Here is a 26,531-nt window from a genome sequence, read left to right as displayed (position 1 = left end):
ATCGTTATCATCAATCTTACCCTTTCTTTGATTCACAGGGCTTGCAGATGCTCATATCTGCATATGAACAGGTGGCTCTGGCAGCAAAGAAGGCCAATCAACAAGCCTCCTCCTCCCGGGAGATGCACAACAAACTTCAGGGAGAATTAATCAGGGTGCGGGAGATTCATGAACATGTCCTGGCCCGGGAGAAAGCTAGCTGGAAACAGCAAGTGGACCTGGTCCAGGCAGAATTAGCCTAGGCCCGGAAAGCCCTGTATGACCACTCTGCAGCTGCCAAGTTGAAAGTACAGGTGGCTGAGGAGGAAGCAAAATCTGCTCGGGCCCAAGCTGAGGAAGCAACTGCTGCTCTGGAACAGGCAAATATTTCCCGGAAGGAGAACATGCCGAAATTCCTGAAGTCCCGGGATTTCAAAAGGATGGTGGCTGATAAGTCCTTCGTCTATTTTGACCCTGGGCTTCAATAAATGTCTCGAGCAATTCCAGGAGGCAGGCCTGGTTCCCTCCGATCAGGAAGACTTCCCTGATTTGGAAAAAGCTGCAGCTACCCTCCCGGAAGAAGAGGAGGAGGATGAGGAGGCCCCCAAAGTAGATTAGGATTTATTTATTATTATTTCACCTTGTAAATTTTCCCAGTATTAATGAAAATATTTTGCTTTCATATTTCTCGCGTTTAATATTTCTAAGTGTTGCAAAGCTGTACATTAAATATCCTTGTAGACTTTAACCAACCTTCACCAAACATATTAATAATCGGAGCATAAGCCTTTCGGGTTTAATAGACAATCGGTCTTGATGTAAGCAGGGTGTGTGTCCCTGGACTTAGGAGGTGACTGGGGTGCGGTTCCCCAGACCAGGGTGCGGGTCCCTGGACTTAGTAGATAACCGGGGTGCGGGTCCCCGGGCTAGGGTACGGGTCCCTGGACTTAGTAGGTAACCGGGGTGCGGGTCTCCGGGCCAGGGTACGGATCCCTGTACTTAGTAGATAACCAGGGTACGGGTCTTCGGGCCAGGGTACGGGTCCTTGGACTTAGTAGGTAAACAGGGTGCGGGTCCTCGGGCCAGGGTACGGATCTCTGGGCTTAGTAGATAACCGGGGTGTGGGTCCCTGGGCCAGGATACAGGTCCCTGGACTTAGTAGGTAACCAGGGTGCGGGTCCCTGGGCCAGGGTACGAATTGTTGGGCTTAGTAGATAACCGGGGTGCGGGTCACCGGGCCAGGGTACGGGTCCTTGGACTCAATAGACACTTCTTTGAACAATTTCTTTATTTGATGTATAAGCAACATATACTAAAGCTTCAAACATAATATTTCTTCAAATGAAATGCATTCCAGGGTCTTTTAAGGGCATGTCCCTGAGAGTCTTCTAGATAATAAGCCGCCCCCGAGCTAATTTTCTGAATTACTTTGAAGGGTCCTTCCCATCGTGCTTCTAATTTCCCCACATCACCCACTGGCTTCACCTTTTTCATGACCAAGTCTCCAACCTGGAAATCTCGTGATCGAACATGCTTGTTATAGGATTTCATTACCCGGCTGCGATAAGCTTCCATTCGAATGGCTGCCCGGTCTCTTTTTTCTTTAACCAAATCAATCTCAATGGCCCTGGTCTGATCATTGTTGCTTGGATAAGATTCTATCCGAGTGGAAGACTGTCCGATCTCCACAGGTAAGACTGCTTCTGAACCATAGACTAAGCTGTATGGAGTTTCCCGGGTAGTTGTTCGGGGTATAGTCCGATATGCCCACAATATACTCGGTAACTCCTCCACCCAGTCTTTTCATTTCCCATGAAGTCGGGCTTTAATTGCTTGCACAATGATCTTGTTGGTTACCTCAGTTTGGCCATTGGCTTGTGGGTAGGCTACAGAGGTGAAAGATTGAGTGATCTTCATTTCTTGACACCAAGATGTGATTTTCTTTCCCTGGAATTGCCTCCCATTATCTGAAATCAATCTTCTGGGGATGCCAAATTGCAAACAATATTTTTCCAGAGAAATCTCATGACCTCTTCCTCAGTAATTTTGGCTAATGGCTCGGCCTCCACCCATTTAGAGAAATAATCTACAGCCACAAGAAGGAATTTTTTTTGGGCCCGGGCTATTGGAAATGGGCCCACTATATCCGATCCCCATTGATCAAAGGAACAAAATGCTGAGATGGGCTGCATGCCAGCAGCTGGGCGATGATGAAAATTAGAATGATGCTGGCAACCCTTGCATTTCTGAACAAGTCGGGCATCATCTTGATTCATCAGAGGCCACCAGAATCCGGCTAATATAGCTTTTCGAGACAGGGAAGTTCCACCGAGATGTTCACCACAGCACCCTTCGTGTATTTCTCGGAGGACATATTCTACTTCATCCTCTGATAAGCATTTGAGCAAAGGTCCCTGATATGATCGCATGTACAAAGCATCATTTAAAAGGACAAACCTGGGTGCTTGTTTTTTGACTTTCAGGGCTTGAGCTTTATCTTCCGGGAGCTTGTCATGGATCATATACTCAATTAGAGGAGCCATCCACGAACTTGTCCGAGTCGGCGGTACTTCCTCATAAACAGAAAGTACTAACCAGGTAAAACACATGAATTCCCGGGTGCTTGTGTCTGACATAGAGGCATCCAATTTGGCTAAGGTATCAGCCTCCTCATTCTCTTCTCTAGGAATTTGTTCAATTGCTCCAGTTGGTTAGAGATGCTGCCCGGGCTGTGATGAGCCCTAGATATTTGAGCATTTTTTCATTCTTGGCCTCATACTTCCCTTTTATTTGTTGGGTGACCAGTTGAGAATCAGAATAAATAATGACTCGGGAGGCACCAACTTCCCGGGCAGCTTGCAACCCTGCCAGAACGGCTTCATACTCAGCTTCGTTGTTGGTGACCGTAGAATCGATTCTTAGATCCAACTTGATTTTTTCTCCAGACGGAGCAATTAAAACCATCCCAACCCCACACCCCGACAAATTTAATGCCCCATCGACGAAGACTCTCCATACTTCCTATTTTTCCGGTTGAATCATTTTTATCAAGAAATTCGTTAAAGCCTGAGCCTTTATAGCAGCTCAAGGTTTATATTCAATGTCATATTCCCCGAGCTCTACTGTCCATTTGACCATTCTTTCCGAGACTTCAGCGTGTGTCATGATTATCCCGAGTGGAGAATTGGTGAGAACCACAATTAGATGTGAGAGGAAATAAGGCCTCAGCTTCCGGGCAGTCATCACCAGAGCCAGGGCTATTTTTCCTACTTCTCTGTATTTCAATTCTGCCCCTTGAAGGGCATGACTGAGATAATATACTGGCTTCTGGTCGGCCGCCTCTTCCCTGACAACTACGGAACTAATGGCATGCTCAGTAGCGGATAAATAAATCCACAATTTTTCCCCGGGCTCTGGTTTTACCAAAACAGGTAACTCGGCCAAATACTTCTTCAAATCTTGGAAAGATAGTTCACATTTTTCATCACAGCCGAATTTTTGTGCTTTTCTCAAAACTTGAAAGAATGGATAGCTTCTATGGGCAGACCGAGAGATAAAACGAGATAGGGCCACAATTCTCCCGGTCAATTTTTGTACATCCCTGACAGATTGAGGGGAAGGCATGTCCATTATTGCTTTGATCTTCTCTGGATTTACTTCAATTCCCCGATCAGTCACCAAGAAACCCAAAAACTTCCCACTTCTTACCCCAAATACACATTTAGCCGGGTTGAGATTTATCCCATACTGTTTCAAGGTGGTGAAGGTCTCGGCCAGATCATCAATGAAGCAGGAGACTTCCCGGGTCTTGATCAGGATATCATCCACATACACTTCAACGTTCCTGCCTATCTGCTTTTGAAAAACGTGATTCATCAAGCGTTGATACGTGGCCCCATCATTCTTCAATCCAAAGGGCATAACTACGTAGCAGAAAGTGCCCCCGGAAGTGATAAAACTGGCTTTATCTTGATCTTCAAGAGCCAAGGGGATTTGGTGGTACCCCTGATAAACGTCCAGAAAGCTTAATAACTCGCACCCGGAGGTTGAATCCACCAGTTGATCAATCCGGGAAAGTGGATAACAGTCTTTGGGGCAGGCTTTATTCAGGTCCCGGAAATCCACACACATCCTCCATTTTCCAGTAGCTTTAGAAACAAGTACCACATTTGAGAGCCACGTAGGGAATTGGACCTCCCAAACGTGGCCGGCCTGCAATAGCTCTCCCACCTGCTCTTCAATAACTTTATCTTTCTCCGGGACAAAATGCCTCTTCTTTTGTTTCACGGGCCGGGATCCTGGGAGGATATTTAATTTGTGCTTTGCCACCTTCGGCGAGATCCCGGTCAGTTCCTGTTGGGACCAAGCGAAAACACTAATGTTAGTTTTTAAACAATTCAAGAGATTTACCTGGGTGGACGCGTTTATGTCTCGGGCCACCCGGATGTGCTTCCCGGGCTCAATCTCCACTGCCTCTTGCTCTTCCTCTGCAACAAAATGTACTTCCCTTTCTCTGGTCACCTCATCTTGACTCCCCTTCTTCCCCTTCTTCTCCCTTCTCGCCCTCTTTTGATCCACTCGGACAGTCTCCCCATAACATTTCCGGGAAGAGGGCTGGTCTCTCTTGACTTCCCTGACTTGCCCTCGTACTGGAAATTTAATTTTTTGATGATAAGTGGAGGCCACGGCTCTCATCTCATTCATAGCCGGTCTCCCTAAGATGATGTTGTACGAGGACGGGGCATCCACCACTGTAAAGATTGTCATGACTGTCTTCCTCAAATCCCCAGTTCCCAGGGTCAGTGGCAAGGTTACTTCCCCTTCAGGGTATACGGCATGACCAGCGAAGCCAAAAAGGGCAGTTTCAACCGCCTCTAATTGATACTCGTGTAAATCCATCTGAACCAATGCTTCCTTGAAGATGACATTGACAGAGTTGCCATTGTCAACGAATAGTCTCAACACGTCGTAATTAGCCACTCAGGCTTGAATAACGAGAGCATCGTTATGGGGTAGACTAACTCCCCTGAGGTCTTCTGGTCCGAAGCTTATAACTGGCTCGTTCCTCCCCCTCCCATCAATTTCTAAGCACTCCCTCATGCTTCTTACTTTTCGAGCCCGGTTGGAATCACCATCTGTAGATCCTCCTGAAATCATTTTTATTACTCCTCGGCTAGGGGAAGGGTCCTTCCTTTCGGTTTGTCTGCTTCTTTCTTCCCGGGAAATTCCCTCCTCCCTCCTACTTCCACTCGGGATAACTGCTGATTTGCGGGGAGTATTAGGTCTGGACGTCGAGACAACCAAGGATGGTTGTCTAGACCTATCTCAGGGGGGATGAGATTTTGGCACAGGACGCCTACCAGACTCCTTCCTTAGTGTTCGGCACTCATTGGTATTGTGAGAACATTCTTTGTGAAGGGTGCAGAACCTTTTCTTTTCTGATCTTGATGGTGGTGCTGCTGGATTTGGACGAGGAATCATATCCGAGCTACATTCTTGAACTTCCCGATCCCGAGCAATTCTTAAAGGGACGTGAGAGAAATGCCATGGACCACTTTTCTTGTGAGCTCTCTCATCGGGTCTGACAACCCGGTCTCCTCTGGCTCTTTTCAAGGCTTCTCTTTTTTGGTTCTGCGCCTCTTCCATGTTGATGTATTTCTCCGCCCGGGACAAAAGATCTTCAAAGTTCCCGGGCAGTTTTTTGGTAAGGGATCGAAAGAAATCTCCCTCCCACAATCCTTGCATAAAAGCTGTAACTTTTGTCTCTGGAGCACATGCAGGGACTTCCAAAGCTACTCGATTAAATCGATTGATGTAGGCTCTTAGAGTTTCATCTTGGCCCTGCCTTATTTCAAACAAACTGAAGGCAGTCTTCTTGTATTTCTTGCTGCTACTAAACTGATGCAAGAAAATTTTTTGGAAGTCTTCAAAAGAATGAATGCTCTGAGGATGCCAGCCCTTCGAACCATCTCTGGGCTGAGTCGATCAAGGTGGTCAGGAATACTTTGCATTTGATTTGATCTCCATAACAATGTAACATAGCCATGTTTTCAAATCGAGCCAGATGTTCCTCGGGATCAGAACTCCCATCATAATCTTTGATTTTGGCTGACTTGAAGTACCCAGGAACGGTTCTCGGACAATGATATCGGAGAATGGGCAACCCTTGGCAATTTGAGTACTGCTTTTAGAACCAACTTGTCCCTCCAATACTCTCACCTTCTTCCTCAACTCTTCTAACTCGTCTGCCACAGTGGGGGATTTAGAACATGCACTTGACTCCCTCTCTTCCTCCCCTCTCTCTTCCTCCCGCGGCTTCTCACGCTCCTTGCTCGGGGTGGCTGGAATGATGAGTAGAGGTCTTCTTCGCAGGGCTGTCTTAACAACATCAGCTACAATCTTACTCAATTCCTCGGGTGTTAAATGGATGGTCGGCTGGGGACCATTGGGTGGCTGACCACCTATATCAGAGAGACGAGTGTTGTTCTCTTCCTGAATCCGGGATGTGTCTTGGTTTGTTCTCGTAGTAGGAGCCATATCAACGCCTTATAACTCAGAATTTCCCACAGACGACGCCAATGATGTGATCCGGGTGAAATGAATGAGCCGGGTCGGGTGCTCCACCGAATCTACTATCAAGATGTTGGGAAAAATAAAGGCAAGATGTCTGGATGAACAGCTTGCTTCCCGGGGTAGATGTGAATCTGCAACCAAGAAGATAACCACGTGAATGGGCGCCGGAGGGGTGTCCGACGTGACCACTCCGATGCTTAAGTCAGTGAATAATTCAAGCAAAGAACCAATGTAACCAAGTGATGATTGTGAGATTGGTGTGGAAGATGAGTAACAAATGCACAATAAATGAGAGAATTCAATGTGTGAATAGAGAATAAATGCAAAGAGGGAACCTGGTATTTACAGTAGACGAAGTAATGATGACCTCGTTCTTTGTGTTGAGCATTAATTATAGTAGGACGGCTGATTATACCCTATTATTCTGACATTTCAAATCTCATACTAGTCACATTTAGCTTACTTGATTTTGTCAACCACTTGCACGGTGTCAGAGATAGGTCGGCCGCACAGAACCTACTTTTTCGGCGTAATTAAATGTGGCACGTTTATCGAAGTGGTCCGGGTAAAACGCCTCACGGGCATTTACATGAGAACCCGGGCATCTCTTGGCCCGGGTAGTTTAAGTCCGGGTGTTCAAATAACCCGGCCTTTTGCTAGCCTCCCCATAAAGTCTCCCTGTCAAGTCACTGTCAACGTCCTGAGCAGCTAGAGATCCGGGCTTCCATTCAGATTACCTTCTTATTGACTCGGGAATAATCTACCCTCCTGACCCGAGCATCACGAATGGCTCGGCTCCATGTCCCGAGAACTATCCATGACCCGGGACATCCCGGGATATCAAAACTCTACTTGACGACTTAGAATATTATTGGCTAGTTCGATCGTATTAAGTCGATAATCACGCCTAGTTTATAATACCCATTATGTCACGTATATTCAGTCTTGTGTGTGTTTCACACAGATTAAGAAAGTTATTGGAATATATTTTACAAAAAAATTGACTAATTTTTTTTTTTTAGAGTAAAATAAATAGGGGTAGATTGAATAACCTGTATTCTAGTTCGGTTGATACGATCCCCCAACAACCTTTAATTTATATATGTGGTGGTTTAGAGACCTAGATGATATTGGCACGATTCAATCAAATAAATTAGCTCTAATAGTAGAGCACGCCTTTCTAATTGAACCGCACCAACATCTCGCATATGCCTTACGTCAAATTAAATCCATCAAGAGACTGAGGGTTTTGTCTAGCATGAAATCCGAAAGAGAGTTGTTGCCATGTTAAAATTATTGTTTAATTCTTGATGATATGATCGGATGGATTTTGTGTTTATTAAATTGTTATCTTCGACAAGTGGTATCAGAGTAACTCACGTTAAATCACTGAGATTTTTTATTTGAAGTTGATGCATATATCATTCACAATTCGGATTCGGAAAAGAACTTTTGCCTGTGATCCATTTTTTAATTTTTAAAAAAACACTGGAAATTTGAAATTATGCTTAGGGCTGCAAAAATTCAGTCGATATTGGCCGACATGCGGCCACTTTATGTGGCATATGGTGAGGCAAAACTGTTGGGAAGCAAGGGCAGTGCAGGTGCGCCCGAAACAGTTGCCCCTGCGCTCCAGCTTCTGCCAAAGATTTTATAAGGATCATGGTTAATTCAGTTTAAAGTTTTAAATTTTCATTTATTTAAATAATGATAATGTTATTTTTTTATATTTTTAAAATGGATTGATCGGAAAGAAAATGTTATCAATTATATCATTTGAGATCATAGTCAAATAAGGATAACAAATTTGCTGTCAAATTGAATTATTTACTGTTGCTTTCGATATATTGATTGATTGAAAATATTATTTAAAAAAATAATCCAAAAAATATTAAAAAATCATATATTATTTGTTTATCAAAATTTTAAAGAATAAATAAATATTTTTAAAATATAAAAAAAAACATTTATTAGATGAAAATTTTGATTAAGAATTTCAATTATTTTTTGAACATTTTAAAAAATATTTATTCTAAAGTAATATTAATATTATTATAATATTATTATTATTATTATTATTAGTCTGACCGGTAGGGTCAGACTCAACCAAATCTTTCCATCCTGACCGAGTGGTGTTTTCCTTTTAAAAAAAATAACTATTTGGTCTTAGTAATTAATTTTGAAATTTTTTATTTTATAAAAGCCAAGATGTGTAATATTTAAATATGTGTCTCTATGCATGTTAGGGGGAGCTCGACTAAACTTTTAATTAGAACCAATCATATTAGGGTAAGTTTCTTGTGAGATAGTGAGACTTGATTTATATTCGTGAGACAGGTTGACACACAATTTATATTACAAAAAAATTAATATTTTTGATATAAAAAATACTTTTTTCTGAACTAAATCAAATTGAAGATATGTATCGTAAAATCGAAAAACAATTTCATATAAATATTTGTGATAATATTATGACGACATTTACGTTATATTTCCCATCAATAACTAACAGTTGTTTAAAGCTACATTCAGATCCCCACCAAGGCACAAATCACGAGGAATGATGAAGACACCCTTTAATAATTAAGTAAATATATATTTTATATTAACTATTACTTAAATTAACCGCTAACTTTTCTTTCACTTATTGCCTTTATTATAACGGTAAATTTCTCAAAAATACATCCGTCAATGTTTTTATCAAAATTCAGTACTTAGCAATTATTTTCTAGAAATTGGTACCTGAAAAATCTATATATTTAGTTTTAACTACCCATTAAGCAAACTTTACATTTTTACCCTTTATTATTTAAATAAATATATTATTTTATCCACTAAAATTATATCATTTTTCTCCATTTAAAATATAATTTTATCAAAATATTGTTTCTCAATTATCATGGAATAAAAGTAAATACTTATTTTGACATACAAAGTACTTATTATGGGGTTTCAGATACCTGATTTCGTTCTTTGAATACTCTAAATTTATAATAAAATAATATATTTTCGAGCATTCATCGTAAATTCAGTCATTGTTGGTATTTTAATGAAAAATGCATTAGGATGACTAATCCTTGTCATTTTATTTTTTTAAAAAAAAACATAGGTCATCACTCATCATGAAATAAGATTAAGTATTTATTTTGACCAACAAAATACCTATTTTGGAGTTCCAAATGCTTAATTTTACTCTTTGAATACTCCAAATGTGTAAGAAAATACTGGATCTTCGAGCTATCACAATAAATTCAATAAAGTTGGTATTTTCATTGAAAATGCATTAAGATGGCTTATTCATGTCATCTAATTTTTGAAAAAACACAGTTTCTCACTCATTGTTGAATTAGAAAAATTACTTATTTTGATCAATAAAATACCTATTTTCGGGTTCCAAATATTTGACGTGGCTATTTGAATACTTCAAATGTGTAAGAAAATACATAAGTTTCAAGTAATAATAAGTGACTTTTGATTGTGTCATTTGTGAAGTTAAAATGTGATACTTAAATTGGTACAAAGAGTGTCTAATTAGAGTATATAAATACATTATTTTACCTCGTAAATATTCATATCCAATTAATTGAGGATGCCAAAATATAATTTGAAGTTAATATTAAGTGACATCAATGATGATATTCGTGAAACAAAAATGTGATACCTAAATTAATACAAATAATACATAATTCGAGTTCACAAACACTTGATTTTACCTTTTAAATACTCAAATTCGATTGAGTATGTCAAAATATATAATTTAAAGATAATATTGAATATTTTTTGATGATGAGATTTGTGAATAAAAAACGTGCTACCTAAAATTGGTACAAATAGTACCTATTTTGATTTCACATATACTTGATTTTACCATTTTAAGACTCAATTTTGATTATTTCGAGATATAAAAAAATATATTTAGTAATATTGAGTGACTTTTGATGTGTCATTTGTGAAGTTAAAATGTGATACCTAAATTAGTACAAAAAATATCTAATTCGAGTCTACCAATACTTTATTTTACTTCCTAAATGAGAAGTATTTTAATTTGAGTTTGCAAATACTTGATTTCGTAAATGATATACTCACACTATGTATTAAAATACTAGATATTCGAATAAGCAACGTAAGTTCATCAAGTGTTGGTATTTTTATGGAAGATAATGACATATTCATCTCATTTAATAATAAAAAACAAAACAAATTCTCAACTAAGCATGAAAATTTTAAAGTACTTAGTTTTACTTGAGAATTAACTAATTTGAGTTTGCAAATACTTGATTTCGTAAATGAGATACTCACAATATGTATTAAAATACTATATCTTCGAATAGACAACGTAAGTTCACAAAGTATTGATATTTCCATGGAATAAGCATTTGGATGACATATTCATATCATTTAATATTTTTTCTGTAAAAGAAAAAACAAATTCCCAACCAAGCATAAAAATTTTAAAGTATTTGTTTTTATTTGAGAAGTACCTAATTTGAGATTGCAAATTTTAATTTGGTACATGAGATACTCATAATATGTAATAGAATATTGGATATTCGAATATGCAACGTAAGCTCACCAAGTGCTTATCTTTCCTTGGAATACGCATTTGGATGACATATTCATCTCATTTAAATAAAAAATACTAATAAATATAATGAATAATTACCAATAAGTATTATGTCAAATAAGTATAATTGTCAAATAAGTCATTCAATGAATATCAAAAAGTATTGTCAATTAATATTTATGAGTATTTTATAAATCATTGATTCAAGAATCGATAGATATGCTTAAAGTGCAAACTTCAAGCTCATTTACGAACTATGTTCATAACTGCATCTCTCAATTAGTCCATGATGAATAATGAACTATGCTTATTTATTTAAATGATATGAATAAGTATACTAATGAATTTTCCATGGAAAGATTGCATCTTCGAATATCCAGTATTTTAATGCATATTGTGAGTATCTCATTTACGAAATCAAGTATTTGCAAACTCAAATTAGGTACTTCTCAAGTAAAACTAAGTACTTTAAAATTTTCATGATTATTTGAGAATTTTTTTACCAAAAAAATATTAAATAAGATGAATATGTAATCCATGCTTAGTGATCGAGCAAAACTTTCATTGTAAAATTCTTAGTAAAAATTAATAATATTCAAGCTCGAAATAATCGCAAGTGCACGATGTCAAGTAATAATATAATCATGGACTTTCAATAATCGCAAGTGCACGATGTCAAAATGTTCCATGCTTAGTGATTGACCGAAACTTCATTGTCTAAGGACTGTATTTCTCAATTATTATTCTCAGTTATTCAATTTGAAGCAGCGATATTTCAGATGATTATTTACTACTACGATTATTAAATAAAAACTTAATGAAATGGTTCAAGGATTAAATGATGAAATAAATAAGGTAGAATGATTGATTAAAGTTCAATGAGAAATGAATTTGTTGGGAATCTCGGTTCTCCTACCCCTCGTTAATCTACTTAATTCGTTCGACAATGATCTATGCTTTCGACGAGATTTCATATCCAACTGAACACGCCCTCTCAAACTATGCCAAACTAATTCAACTCAGTGAAGTAATTAAATCTCTTTAATTATTTATCAATAGTGAATTGCATATCGTTTTATTAAATCCCATAGCTTTCGACCTACTGGACTATGACTATCGACGTGTATCCGACTTCATATTTCTCTGAAAATTGTAAATCCACGGATTATACTACTCATTCCTATCATGGGCTATTCTCTCGAAAACATTGTCCGGAAATTTTCAAATCTTCGCTCTAAGCCTTTTTTCTCTTTCAAAGCTTTGTGGCTGCTGAAATGTACTTGAACATGTCATCCAAATACATCTTGGATGGAAACGCGAGCACTTGGTGAACTTACGTTACATATTCGAATATCCAGTATTTTAATACTCATTATGAGTATCTCATTTACCAAATCAAATATTTTAAAACTGAAATTATATATTTCGCAAGTAAAACTAAGTACTTGAAAAAGTTCGATACTTAGTTGTGAATATTTTTTTAACAATTAAAAAAACTATTAGATGAAATGAATATGTCATCTAAATGTATCTTGAATGGAAATGCGAGCACTTGGTGAACTTACATTGCATATTCGAATATCCAGTATTTTAATACTCATCCTGAGTATCTCATTTACCAAATCAAGTATTTTAAAATTGAAATTAGGTATTTCGCAACTAAAACTAAGTATTTGAAAAAGTTCAATGCTTAGTTACGAATTTGTTTTTTTAACAATAAAAAAAATAATTAAATGAAATGAACATGTCATCCAAATGCATCTTGGATGGAAATTTGAGCACTTGGTGAACTTACGTTGCATATTCGAATATCCAGTATTTTAATACTCATTCTGAGTATCTCATTTACCAAATCAAATATTTTAAAATTGAAATTAGGTATTTTGCAAGTAAAACTAAGTACTTGAAAAAGTTCAATGATTAGTTACAAATTTGTTTTTTTAAACAATAAAAAAAATAATTAAATGAAATGAACATGTCATCCAAATGCATCTTGGATGGAAATGTGAGCATTTGGGGAACTTACGATGCATATTTTAATATCCAATATTTTAATACTCATTCTGAGTATTTCATTTATCAAATCAAGTATTTTAAAATTGAAATTAGGTATTTCGCAAGTAAAACTAAGTACTTCAAAAAGTTCAATGTTTAGTTGCGAATTTGTTTTTTAACAATAAAAAAAATAATTAAATGAAATGAACATATCATCCAAATATATCTTGGATGGAAATGCGAGCACTTAGTGAACTTACGTTGCAAATTCGAATATCCAGTATTTTAATACTCATTCTGAGTATCTCATTTACCAAATCAAGTATTTTAAAATTGAAAATAGGTATTTCGCAAGTAAAACTAAGTATTTGAAAAAGTTCAATGCTTAATTACGAATTTGTTTTTTTAACAATAAAAAAAATAATTAAATGAAATGAACATGTCATCCAAATGCATCTTAGATGGAAATGTGAGCACTTGGTGAACTTACGTTGCATATTCGAATATCCAGTATTTTAATACCCATTCTGAGTATCTCATTTACCAAATCAAATATTTTAAAATTGAAATTAGGTATTTCGCAAGTAAAACTAAGTACTTGAAAAAGTTCAATGATTAGCTTACAAATTTGTTTTTTTAAACAATAAAAAAATAATTAAATGAAATGAACATGTCATCCAAATGTATCTTGGATGGAAATGTGAGCATTTGGTGAACTTACGATGCATATTCTAATATCCAGTATTTTAATACTCATTCTGAGTATTTCATTTATCAAATCAAGTATTTTAAAATTGAAATTAGGTATTTCGCAAGTAAAACTAAGTACTTTAAAAAGTTCAATGCTTAGTTGCGAATTTGTTTTTCTTTTAAAAATAAAAAATACTTAAATGAAATGTACATGTCATCTAAATGCGTCTTGGATATAAATGCGAGTACTTACTTGGTGAACTTACATTGCCTACTAGAATATTCAGTATTTTATTAATTTTTATGAGTATCTCAATTACCAAATCAAGTATTTAAAATTGAAATTAGATATTTCGCAAATAAAAGTAAGTACTTCAAAATGTTCAATGCTTAGTTGCGATTTTTTTTAAAAAATAATAAAAAAATAATTAAATGAAATGAACATGTCATCCAAATGCATATTGGATGTAATGCGAGCATTTGGTGAACTTACGTTGCATATTCGAATATCCAGTATTTTAATACCCATTCTGAGTATCTCATTTACCAAATCAGGTATTTTAAAATTGAAATTAGGTATTTCGCAAGTAAAACTAAACACTTGAATAAGTTCAATGCTTAGTTGCGAATTTGTTTTTTTAATAATAAAAAAATAATTAAATGAAATGAACATGTCATCCAAATGGATCTTGGATGGAAATGCGAGCATTTGGTGAACTTGCGTTGCATATTCGAATATTCAGTATTTAATACACATTTTGAGTATTTCATTTACTAAATTCAAGTATTTTAAAATTGAAATTAAGTATTTCTCAAGTAAAACTAAGTATTTCAAAAAGTTCAATTAGTTGCGAATTTTTTTTAAATAAAAAATATTTAAATTTAATTTACATGTCATCCAAATGCATTGGGAATGATGAGTGGAAAGAGAAGATGACCAATAGAAAATAGATATTTATATCATTTTTTATTAATTAAAAGGGATAAAAAGGTAAAAATACATAAAACATGTATTAAAAACTAAGTTAATCTTTTGTCAGGTATTAAAATACAAAAAAAAAAAAAACTCCTGGGTACTTAATCTTAAATAAATCATAAACAGATGTATTTTTCTCCAAATTGCCCTTATTATAATCGATCATAATATATTATTTATGAAATATAGAGATATGATTAAAATTATTAATTATTTCTTTAAATAAATTTTATTTTAGTTACAAACTATAATACTATAATAATATCTATGTTATTAAATATATATGTATATCACATACACATTGATATTATTCATAAAAAATAAAACATTGTTTAAAATTTAATATATCAAAATTTTAACTGAAGTAATATAATAAATGTAGAACACAAACCATTAAAAGTCACTTTCCCCCCTAATTGAACAATATCCATTTTTTTTTAACTAAATTAACTTTCTGTAACTAAACTTATAATAAAATAGAGTAGTTCTCTTGTGAGACGGCCTCACAAATATTTATCTGTGAGACAGGTCAACCCTACCGATATTCACAATAAAAAGTAATATTTTTAGCATAAAAAGTAACATTTTTTCATGGACGACCCAAATAAGAGATCTGTCTCACAAAATACAACCCATGAGACCGTCTCACACAAGTTTTTGTTAGAGTAGGTACCCGTCGAGCCAAGTGTTGGCCGAGTGTTCACAATGAAACTCTATGTATAAACAATCTTTATTTTAATAATATTTGAAATTATTGTTTTGGCACTTCTTTATCTGTATACACATGCTATTTGCATAGATAAAGTCCTTGAATATACAAATAGTAGAAAGAATATGAGATGCTCATATGATGAGTATCATGAAACTCATATTTGGAATACTGTATATTCTAAACAGTTCCTAGTCGATTCAGCCGCCGCTAAGAAGGATGTAGGCCGCTCGAGTTCGAGACTAGTATCTGCGATGTGAGTACCATGTTTCATTGGTAGGGGACATTGTGATGTCCGAACATGCAGATAGGTGCTCCTTGTAGAGTGCACTGAACAACCCTCCATAAAGGACTTTCCAAGTGGTTCTCACTTATCGAGTGGAAACATCCTAGTTTATGGTTGTACACCATTAGTCCTTATGACCCGGGACAACATTGAGACTCTATGTGCTAGCATTACACTTTGACTTGTTTACCGACTCTCATGGGGTCATCAAGTGGCAAGGTTGGGTGTTTTGTCGAAATATATAGGAGTCGATGCATTGTAGTCGGGGATTCACCGCTTACCTTCGAGTATGGATATCCTCTGTGATCACATGTATATGTAGAATGAAATCTCTGATCAGAGTATGATGGTAATTATGAAAGAGATTTCATAGATTACCATCGATGCAACTACGACGTGACACATAGTATCGATTCATTGACAACTCTCGATATACCAATGGTTGACAGACGGTCGGGATATATGAGATGAAGTGACCGTACTGTACGCTAACCATAATTGAATGGTTCTTGCAGGCACTATCATTTGATACCTAGGGAATCATGTGAGCGAAGCTGCTAGGCGTTTAACATGATTGGTTTGATACTATCAGACTTGAGTTTTGCATTCTTGTTATCAAGGAGTTGATAATTAAGAATGGAGCAATTGGGATATGCTCGTATAAGGACATGTTTAGTCCGAATCACATGGAGATGTGAATCCACGGCTAGTTGTATCAATGAACCATTGAGGGCCACACAAGTGCTAGCTTTCTAGATCCCGTTGAGAAGTAAAATAGTTCAATGTGTTGAACGGCTTATAAATGAGTTTATAAGCGTAAGCAAAAATAGAAGTATGACTTCTATGAGGGAAATGTAATTTTTAATTTATGAATGAGTTCCTAAATTAAAAGTTGGCCAAATAAATAATGTATTTGAAAATTGTGATTTTCATAAACATTATTATGGACTAAATTAAATTAATTCAAGTGTTGAATTAATTAAACACTAGTGGGCCTAGTAGAGTCCAAATGATTAAATTAATTAAAGTGTTGAATTAATTAAATCACATCGGGTCTTGTAGAGCCCAATTAGAAATAATTCTTAAACTAGTGGGCTTGATTAAAATCAAGTAAACTTTAAATGACTCAAATATGTTTGGGATATTTAAATAAAAGTCTCATGGGCCTTGTAATTGTTACAAGCCCAAGTCAAAAGCATGCTAGGGAGATGAAGAGTTGGTGAATATTTTTCATTAAAAAAATTGCATGGCATGCAAATACTACTTTTACTTTTTCACACACCAAGACAATTCATTCACTCTTTCCCTCCCATCTCACATGGCCGAAAATTGAACATCATTCTCCTTCAATTATTCTCTCCAAAATTTTGTTCTTCAATTGTTGAGGAAACAATACACTTCTCTTTGAAAAATCCTCTTATTTTTCTAATGCAAAATAAGAGGGGTTCTAGTTAGTTGGTGGTGGGCCTAATTTTGGAGCAAGGAGAGCTTGAAGATTGTCTTGCCATCAAGAGCTTAGTTGTATATCAACTAAGTTGGAGCCAACATCAATATTTTAAGATTGATAGGTATATTTTCTTAAAACACCCAATGTATGACATATTTCGTGTTTTTCGTATTTGCTACACAATATAGTTGAGGTGTTTCGGTTTTCTTGTTGAAAAACATTTTTACAAAACTTCCGTTGCGCAACCGGACACCGTAACCGATCCTCTTTCAGTTTTTGCCAATAAAATATTATAAAAATTATTCGGTTACGTTGGATATTTATAAGTTTTAGTGTTGTGTCTTTTAGTACGTTAAAAGTCAGAATCAATTACAATTTACCGAAGTCAGAAAATATTTTTTGAATGATCAGACTTTCTTAAGATCTATTGAATTGTACAAACAACCAGTTCTCAATATCAGATTTGTTTCTTTGACTGTTAATACATTTTATCATAGATCCACTTATTCAAAGAATGTTTAGAGAATACATATAAAAATATTTTGAATGTCAGTGTCGCATACATTAATTGTTGCATGCTATTTTTGGAATACGATAAATGACATGTGACATCCAATACTATTTTTGTTTTGGCTCCTAGTACGAATGAATTATAACAGTTCAAATCTGAATGTTAAAAATCACCTATAAAATATCATCTCAGACTTCATCAAACTCTCAATACGCTAAATTATTCAACTATTTATTATTCAGAGAGTCAAAAGCTTTGCTGAAAAATACTCAAGCACACACATAAAGATATATCAGATCTTTTTAGATATCATATGTGCTAAACTTGTTCTCACATTTGTACTAAATTTATATTCACATCTGTTTTATTAGTGCTAAGCTTTGTATGAGTTTTTATAAGTGACAGAAATAATTTTATTTAACAAAAAGAGACGTAGAATGATTCAATTTTCGAATTTCAATGAACAATACTTTTGTTATTTACTTCACGTACTATCTTATTTCTTGTTCATTGTCTGAATTCTACTGAAAAATTATAATCATATATATATATATATATATGTGTGTGTGTGTGTGTGTGCGCACGGATCAGGTTATATCCGTAATCCATCCCGAATCTTCTTGTGACCCGTTTAGGAGTAGGTCTAAACCCACCCCATTGAAAGCCAGGACGAATTTATTGCGGGTCCAAATTTTGACCAGATCCATTGTCATCTCTTCTTGAGATTTCTTCTCTCTTGTGTTATTTGCATTACATGCAAATCATAAAACTTTCAGTTGTCATTTCATTTCACTGTTAAGTAGTTTGCAAAGATCCACATTTTTTGGTTCTCGTCCACAGAAACGTCTCTTGGAACGTACAAGCTCGGAGCCCGTTCCCAGCGTACACATCACCACTGTTGAATCATGTGAAACACATATAAGATCCACGATACACGCTCTATCATGCATAGCACGGTGCACCGATCCAAACTCAAATTTTACGCAGGGACTTCTTTTCTCAGTAAAAAGCCCATTCCCAGCCTTTTATTACCGATATTGCAGATGCATTTTATACTAACATCACCTACTTCTTGTACAGGAAGAAATACAAAATCCACAAACGTAGCACACCCCAGTAGAAACAAAGATAGGAGATAGTGGTTTTGCATTTCATACTTAGAATACTGACGCAGGCACTACTATGTTATTTAGTACTTATTTATTCAACTGGGTCTGGGAGCTTAAACCATAAACGCCAAGGCCTTTTTAGACCTCTCACTCTTGCTTCTCGAGTTCATTCAGAAAATCTGCATTGTCCACCAGAACCTACAAACAGCAAAAAAATCTCAGAGTCGCGACTCAAGAGTCAAGACGTAGTTATAAATGAAGGGCGCGGTGGCCAATGGGGGCTGCTCGACAAGGCAACTGATGCTCAGTATATTAGTATTGTAAGCTACTTAGAACTACTATAAGTAGTCGCTTTAGCCATACAAAAGTAAATATCCAAAATATCAAACTTACAGTTTTCCACCCATCTGGATCTACGAAAGCAGTGATCTTAGTGTTGATTCCAGGAATTGGTCCTGGTTGTCGAGTTATATCTCCTCCAAGCTCCTGGGTTACAAGGCTCACAACATTGGAACTCTTGTATACATCATCCGTGCTAATTGCTACCTGAAATTGAACTCACCACTATGTTTGATTTGGATTATGCCATGATAATTAGCTAAAGCATAATTATGATGAGATTAAATCTCACCTGTGCATATGCATTTCCTTTGGTATATTCAGTTACACCATAGTTGTAAGTCAACTCCAGCACAATTGTCTCATATTCATCAGCATATCCCATCATTGCTATCGAGTACTGCGAATTTCAAAGTATTTTTTTTGTCAATACATTACCAAAAAAAATGTAAATTAAGTGCTGAAGCTTTAGGAGCTGGTTCTCGTCCAACACAGAAACCTTTTGTTCGGGTCTGTCAGTTTTTTTCAAGAGTCTCATCCCCAAAGCCTGTATGGAAAAAGAAAGTTATCAGCTTCTGACATGTGCAGTTTGAATGTCTTTGTTGGTAGTTCCTTACTCCAGGATACCATTTGCATTCATATTATCAAATCTAGAAGTATGTAAGATGCATATAGAGTACCAACACTTTGACATCAAAAGAGAGACCTCCCAATAACAGTTAATCTCTCATAAATATAATATTTTGTTTCGCTCAAGTACAGGAGATATTCTTTGGCAGATAGTGGTTGTGGATTTCGGAATACGATTTAATTTTGCTTTTAAAGATTTAACATTAAAGGTTTGTATAGGGTTAAACTTGATGGTAGCCTAATCATAATGGAAGCGTTCAAATCACAATTATTTCTTAGATGATAAACACCATAATGATAAATATTTTATCACAAAATATGAACATGAAAAGTTAATAAAATGAACAAATACTATAAAACTGGAGATGGATACCAATAATTACTATTTATATCATAAAAAACTTGGGGAACAGGCTTTCACATATATACAGGTGCAAAAGACTCCAGAAACAAGTACAGATCGACCTCTAAAAGATTTGTCAACGAGAAAGTTAGATTAGATGTAAATAAACCTTGCACAAAATTAAAACGAATAATCCACCTTCTCGTAAAATTTGATAGAGCGATCAAGATCACCCACGCGAAGCATGACTTGGCATAGCGGTTCTGGAGTTGGACCCCGTTGAATAAGTTCAAAAAGGTACCCATCTGGATCCTTGGCAAAAGCAATAACTGTTGATCCACCTTTAACTGGACCTGGCTCTCGAGTGATGGTTCCTCCCTTGGCCTTGATATGTTCGACCAGTTTGTAGACCTAATCAAATGAAAATTAAAAGTGAGATAAATTAAATAAACATCAAATTCTGGCCTGATATAAGAACTCTGTTCAATTGCCAATCATATGTTTAACAATTAAAAAAAAATTCAAACACTCACATCTTCACTTGCAATGGCAAAATGCCCAAAGCCAGTTCCAATGTCATACTTGTCAACTCCATGGTCTGTTGCAATGTAATCAAAAACGTCAAATGGTAGCATTGATGGATATGCAACAGGAAGAATAGAGAACTACTTCATAAAACCTTTTCTTCAGTAATGCGAATATTCAACAAATTGTAACCTCCATGGATCACCACTCTCTCACTGCTTCATTCAGACTTAATATCCACTTTTCTTTGTTTTAGGATTGAGAAGAAAACATTAGTAATATATATGTGTGGCACCTAAGGGTGTGAAGTATCATAAAGGTGAAAGTTTAGGGACAAAGAACATTCGATATCCATTTGTCTCTGGTGAGTGGCTCAGCATTCTTGAACTAAAAAGCAATATTCACATTATTATAAATTTTTTAATAAAGTTCTAGTACACAAGGTAGAGTTAGAGATGGCAACAGCAATCCCATAGACTTGATCAGCCATGAAACTTCAAGAACTCAGATGACTAAAGAATTTACATACTGTGTGTCAATTCCAAGAGAAAGTGAGAGTCTTCAGGCCCAAATCCCAGAAAAGCATTTGAATATCCTTCCAAGGGAACATCCCTTTTCCTCAATAGCTTCATCCCAAAACATTCAGTGTAAAACCTAGCAACGTTCATGCGAAAAAAAGCATCATGGATATTAGAAAGAAGAGATCTCCATCTCAGAGCATCAGCAAGCTTGATATAGTGCTTAAGTCGGACAAATACTTGATGGTGCGATCAAGGTCTCCCACTCTATACACAGCACGTAAAAATCGTCGCTTGTCATGTTTTGCCCACTCCAACTGCTTGTCCTCCTCACGTTTTGCCCACTCCAACTGCTCTTCAATTGGGACAATGAGTGCTGCTGCATCGGCCATTGATCTGCATCCAAGAACCACGCGTGAACCAAATCGATTTACTGATAACTGTGACCAACTATACTCGATCAACACAAAATAGACCTTGTATTTACACGGGGAAAGCAAATGAATGTCAAAATAACAAAATGATAATATCTAGAAATGCTAGGACGATAAAACTCAACACTTTCTCCGTTTTGATATATAGAAGAACAAGGGCAAGAATTAAACAGTAAAATGACAAACCTTCCAGTATGTATGAATCAGAAATCAGAGACGCATATTTTGAGTGATACAGAGAAAACCGAATTAAAATGTTTTCTAAAAAATAACCGAAATCAGCTGCTAAAACAACACTCTCCTACAATTCAATTCAAACAACGATAAAAAGAAGTCCATTTTTCTCAACACTTTTTTTCCCTTGGATCGACAGATTTCAGGCTAGAATAAGATCGGAAAAATTAAATCAAACAAAATAAAATTGAACAGGAGATCGGTTAATCACTCGCGTCCAAAAGGAGAAACTTAAATCTCGAGTCATTCATCGATAAATCAAAAAGAGAAATCAAGAGCAAGACAGCTGAACTTACCAGAAGCGAAGCAAAAACAAAAGAATTAAGGGGTTGTATTGTTTATAGATTTTTAATATTTTTATGGAGTTTAAAAGTCCAAGGTATTTAAACTAGACTTTTATATATTCCATAAAAGTTCAGTGGTATTCAATGTAAACTTTTGTAAAATTTTAAAAATTCATGTCTCTACAAAAGTCTGTATGTATTCAAAATGTCAATAGATTTTTAATAATTTTATGGAATTCTATTAAATACAAGAATCATAGTCTAAGGTACAACAATAAAATGTCAACAAAAGTCTTTGATTCAACCTAAAGATTTGGATGTACATTTAATTGAGAAATCTCCCAAATTCAATACAAACTTTCATTCTTTTCAGATCTATTTATTTTTCTTTTTATTTTTATTTTTTAATAATATAATTAAAATTTAATTTTTTTATTAATTATTATATAACATTTTATTTTTAATTATTTTCTTTAATTTTAGTTAATCTATATATTAAATTATTGGATAAGCAAATTCATACCGATACTATACCAAAATTTTCGGTATACCGAACCAAAAAAACCTTACATAGTTAATCTATATATTAAAATTTTTGTATATTTTTTCGGTATTTCGGTATATACCAAAATTTTCAAATTGGATATCGTTCTTGTACCGAAAAATTCGTTATTGTTACCGTACCGTATCGAAATCTTCGGTATACTTAAAATTTGGTAAATTCAATATTTTTTGTTATGGTAATCTCGGTATACCGAAAATTCGGTATTTTTTCCCACCCCTAATAGGGTTTGTATTGGCATGTGTTATATTACACAATTTTCTTTGAAAGAAGTGTCAATTTGATGAATTTCAAATTGAACTAGTTAATGAAGCTCAATTGTCTTCATCAGCACAAGTTTATGAAGGTGACGACTTTGATCAGTTATTTAATACTCAAAAACAACAACGAGCAAATGCTAATGCATGGAGGGATATCATAGCCAATGAAATGTAGAACGATGTTGATCAAATTGTCAGTAATGATTAGATTGTTTTTATAAAAGACTACTCATTATTTTGAGTGTTCTTTTAATAAAATTTTATTATGAACTTATAAAAATATTATTTATTAATATGTTGAATTGACATAAAGAATTGAAATTTTGATTTCAATAAATTGGATAGTTCATTTGTCGTTTTTCACAAATTAAATTGATTTAACTTTTAAGTAACTAAAATTCATTTACATTCATAAATAAAAATAATAATTTAAAATTGAAGAGGTTATATATATCCAATAATTATTTTAAAAAAATTAATAAAAAATAAATCACAATTATAAACTACAAAATTCACATAATTCTATGAAAAAGTTTACAAAAGTCTACAAAAATCTTGAAAAAAAGTCTATAAGAGTCTATGAAATTTGTTTTACAATTCTATGAGATTCCATAAAAGTCAATAAAAATCTATCAACTCCACAAAAATCCATCATTTAAAAAAGTCATTAAAAATTTTTGAAAGTATAGAATGAATACACCCCCCTAAAAATCTCTCTTCTCCGGATGAATATTGGACGTGCAGATATACGTATCGAGAGAGGGTTTTTAAATTAAGTTAAATATTATAAAATTAAAATAAAATTATCAAACATTGTAGATTTTTATCATGGGTAAATTTGTGAAAAATCTCAGCACATCTTTAAATTAAAATTTAGTAATTCATCACAATTTTTTAAGATTTAGTATCTGACAATGATGGGTTTTTTTTAAAAATAATTCAAATTTTAAAATTTATTTCAAAACTAATTTAAAAAAAATGTGTTGCAAAAGTAATGCAATCCGCGCATGGTAAGCGCGGACGCTCCCACGTGGAGCGGCGCCGCGCTTACAAAGCGCGGACGGTGTATTTTGTATTTTTTTATATTTTTTCGATTTTTAATATCCGTTCATTCATTATCATGCCTGACAACTTCACGTGAAAGGCGTTCATTAAGTCGATACCTGACAACTTCACGTGAAAGATGAGATTCTGAAAAATCACGTGAAGACCAATAATTCAAATAAGATTCGAAGCTACACAGTCTTCACATTTTATTCTCCTATATAATTGATGAAAAATTCGAGGAACGAGGTATCAACTTTCTCTTAAATTTTTTCTCAATTTTCATTGACAAAATGTCTAACACCAACGTACTATTATATTTTGGTGGTCATGTAATTAGCGATAATGGATCGATTGAATATAGCATTCCATTTGTTAGACCGATACGAGTATTACGATCTACTAATTTGATGGAGTTAATTGAAGTTGTGCATAAAATGTTAGCAATCGATCCAGCGAATTTTTCTCTGAAGATGTCAACAAAGTATTCATTCATGGAGAGAGCATCTTGGCATGAAATTGAAGTCAATCTCGTTGATGACGATGCTTTACAGTTCATAATGCAATGTGACAACATGCATGTTTTGCATCTGTACGTGGGGTTAACACATTTAATCCTGCTCAATGCCCATACTTATTTATAATAATTAAAAAAATTAAAAAATTTAACCAAAATATTATGTTAAATATTCACATCACATTTATGATACCTGCAGGATATATAAAGGTCCAGCCATTGTAGTCTTCTCTATACATGATGCGTTACACAACTCACGGTATAGAAATGCTAAAACTGCACTACCCCAACTATAAGACTTCACGTTATCAACATCTCGTAGCAGTTGCAAAAATATAAGTCTAGCTGACCCTCCTTGGTAGTCAGGGAACATTATTCCTCAATAATCATTAACGCAACACAACGAGTAAATTTCACAACATACACTTCTGAAGTTTTATCATTAACAAGGTTAGATATACAATGATCGTGTAGTGTAGTCATAGATAGATGACCACCTTTCAAATAATTTGAAGCTGGCAAAAATCCCAACATATCCAAACATATGTGTTGCCATTCCTCAACTTTATGTGACACATCTACGCCAGTTACTGCTTCACCATCAATTGGTAGACCCCAAATTATCGAAACATCTTGTAATGTCACTGTTGTTTCACCACATGTAAAATGAAACGTATGTGTCTCGCGTCGCCAATGTTCAACAAGCGCAGTAATCAAATGATTATCAAGAACTTGAGAGCCACATTCTAAAACTCCATAAAAACCCATATGATTTAAATATGCGAGTACACGCCTGTGTAAATAATTATCAGTATACAACTTCCAAATCAAATTGTCTGACCTCTTCACTTTGACAATATCATCAACTGTTAACGAAGACACGCTTGATGACATATGTGTCGCTTGTAAATAGAGAACACTGTGATCTTCTGGATTTTGATTATCTGCCATTCTGAACTATGCTCTAAATCTTCTCAACTTTGTCAAAAAACATTTCGGTGAGGAATTATGAAACCGATGAATGAGAGAATGAGAGAGTAAAAATAAGAGAATGAGAGAGTAAAGATAAGAGGATGAGAGAATAGGAGGGAAGGAACGAAGAAGGAATCAGGTAAGATAAGAATTGGATGAATGGAGTAGGAACACGTAGGCGCGGATAAGGATTTGATGAATGGAGTGACACATGGCGCTCCACGTGGGAGCGTCCGCGCTTACCAAGCGCGGATTGCATTACTTTTGCATATCTTTTTTTTTTTCAAATTAGTTTTGAAATAAATTTTAAAATTTGAATTATTTTTTAAAAAAACCCGACAATGATATAATTTTAGTTTTAGCTCCCTACAAACACAAGTTATAATTTTGCCATTTTATTATTTAAAAAAATATATAATTTTATCTACAAAACTTACACATATCTTCTTCATCTAAAATATAAATTTTTAAAAATTTATTTCTCAATTATCATAGAATAAGAGTAAATATTTATTTTGACATACAAAGTGCCTTTCATGGGATTTCGGATTCTTGATTTCGCTCTTTGAATACTCTAAATGTATAAAAAAAACCTATATTTTCGAGTAATCACCACAAATTCGGTAATTGTTGGTATTTTCATGAAAAATGCATTATGCTAACTTATTCATGTCGTTTTATTTAAAAAAAAACATAGTTCACCACTCATAATGAAATAAGATTAGATATTTATTTTAACCTACAATTACATATTTTGGAGTTTCAAATGCTTAATTTGGCTCTTTGAATACTCCCAATGTGTAAGAAAATACTGGATCTTCGAGCAATCACCATAAATTCTGTAATTGTTAGTCTTTTATTGAAATTGTGTTAGGATAACTTATTCATATCATCTAATTTTTGAAAAAACACAGTTTCTCAGTAATAATGGAATTAGAAAAAATACTTATTTTGACCGATGAAGTACCTATTTTAAGTACCTATTTTGATGTTCCAAATATTCGATTTGTCTGTTTGAATACTTCAAATG

The 26,531-nt window shown here is 34.8% G+C and overlaps 3 protein-coding genes across 4 annotated transcripts; all 3 read right to left on the bottom strand.

The window, feature by feature from the left end:
- Nucleotides 1-1,299: 1,299 nt before the first annotated feature.
- LOC142537774 (uncharacterized) lies at nt 1,300-1,850 on the bottom strand. Its single transcript, XM_075643268.1, has 2 exons — nt 1,837-1,850; nt 1,300-1,699 (listed from the first exon to the last, which is right to left on the bottom strand). Exons 1-2 carry the CDS (start codon nt 1,848-1,850, stop codon nt 1,300-1,302), a joined length of 414 nt encoding a protein of 137 aa, XP_075499383.1.
- Nucleotides 1,851-18,491: 16,641 nt separating this feature from the next.
- On the bottom strand, nt 18,492-22,211 carry LOC142532917 (lactoylglutathione lyase GLX1-like). Of its 2 annotated transcripts, none has more exons than XM_075639469.1 (9): nt 22,159-22,211; nt 21,435-21,590; nt 21,206-21,330; nt 20,685-20,749; nt 20,350-20,562; nt 19,678-19,725; nt 19,471-19,578; nt 19,233-19,385; nt 18,492-19,037 (listed from the first exon to the last, which is right to left on the bottom strand). In XM_075639469.1, exons 2-9 carry the CDS (start codon nt 21,584-21,586, stop codon nt 18,987-18,989), a joined length of 915 nt encoding a protein of 304 aa, XP_075495584.1. In that variant the 5' UTR covers nt 21,587-21,590; nt 22,159-22,211; the 3' UTR covers nt 18,492-18,986. The 2 variants fall into 2 exon arrangements, with proteins under 2 accessions (XP_075495584.1, XP_075495589.1); XM_075639474.1 differs by lacking the exon at nt 22,159-22,211 and adding an exon at nt 21,815-22,080.
- A 2,690-nt stretch (nt 22,212-24,901) lies between these two features.
- On the bottom strand, nt 24,902-25,480 carry LOC142537772 (protein MAINTENANCE OF MERISTEMS-like). The gene has a single exon (XM_075643267.1). It carries the CDS (start codon nt 25,478-25,480, stop codon nt 24,902-24,904), a length of 579 nt encoding a protein of 192 aa, XP_075499382.1.
- Between the last annotated feature and the right edge of the window lie 1,051 nt (nt 25,481-26,531).

Source organism: Primulina tabacum, chromosome 2 (assembly GCF_025594145.1).
Source record: "Primulina tabacum isolate GXHZ01 chromosome 2, ASM2559414v2, whole genome shotgun sequence".
Taxonomy (NCBI): Eukaryota; Viridiplantae; Streptophyta; class Magnoliopsida; order Lamiales; family Gesneriaceae; genus Primulina; species Primulina tabacum.
The sequence above is the reverse complement of the archived record's forward strand: the minus strand, read 5'-3'. Positions and strand labels throughout refer to the sequence as shown.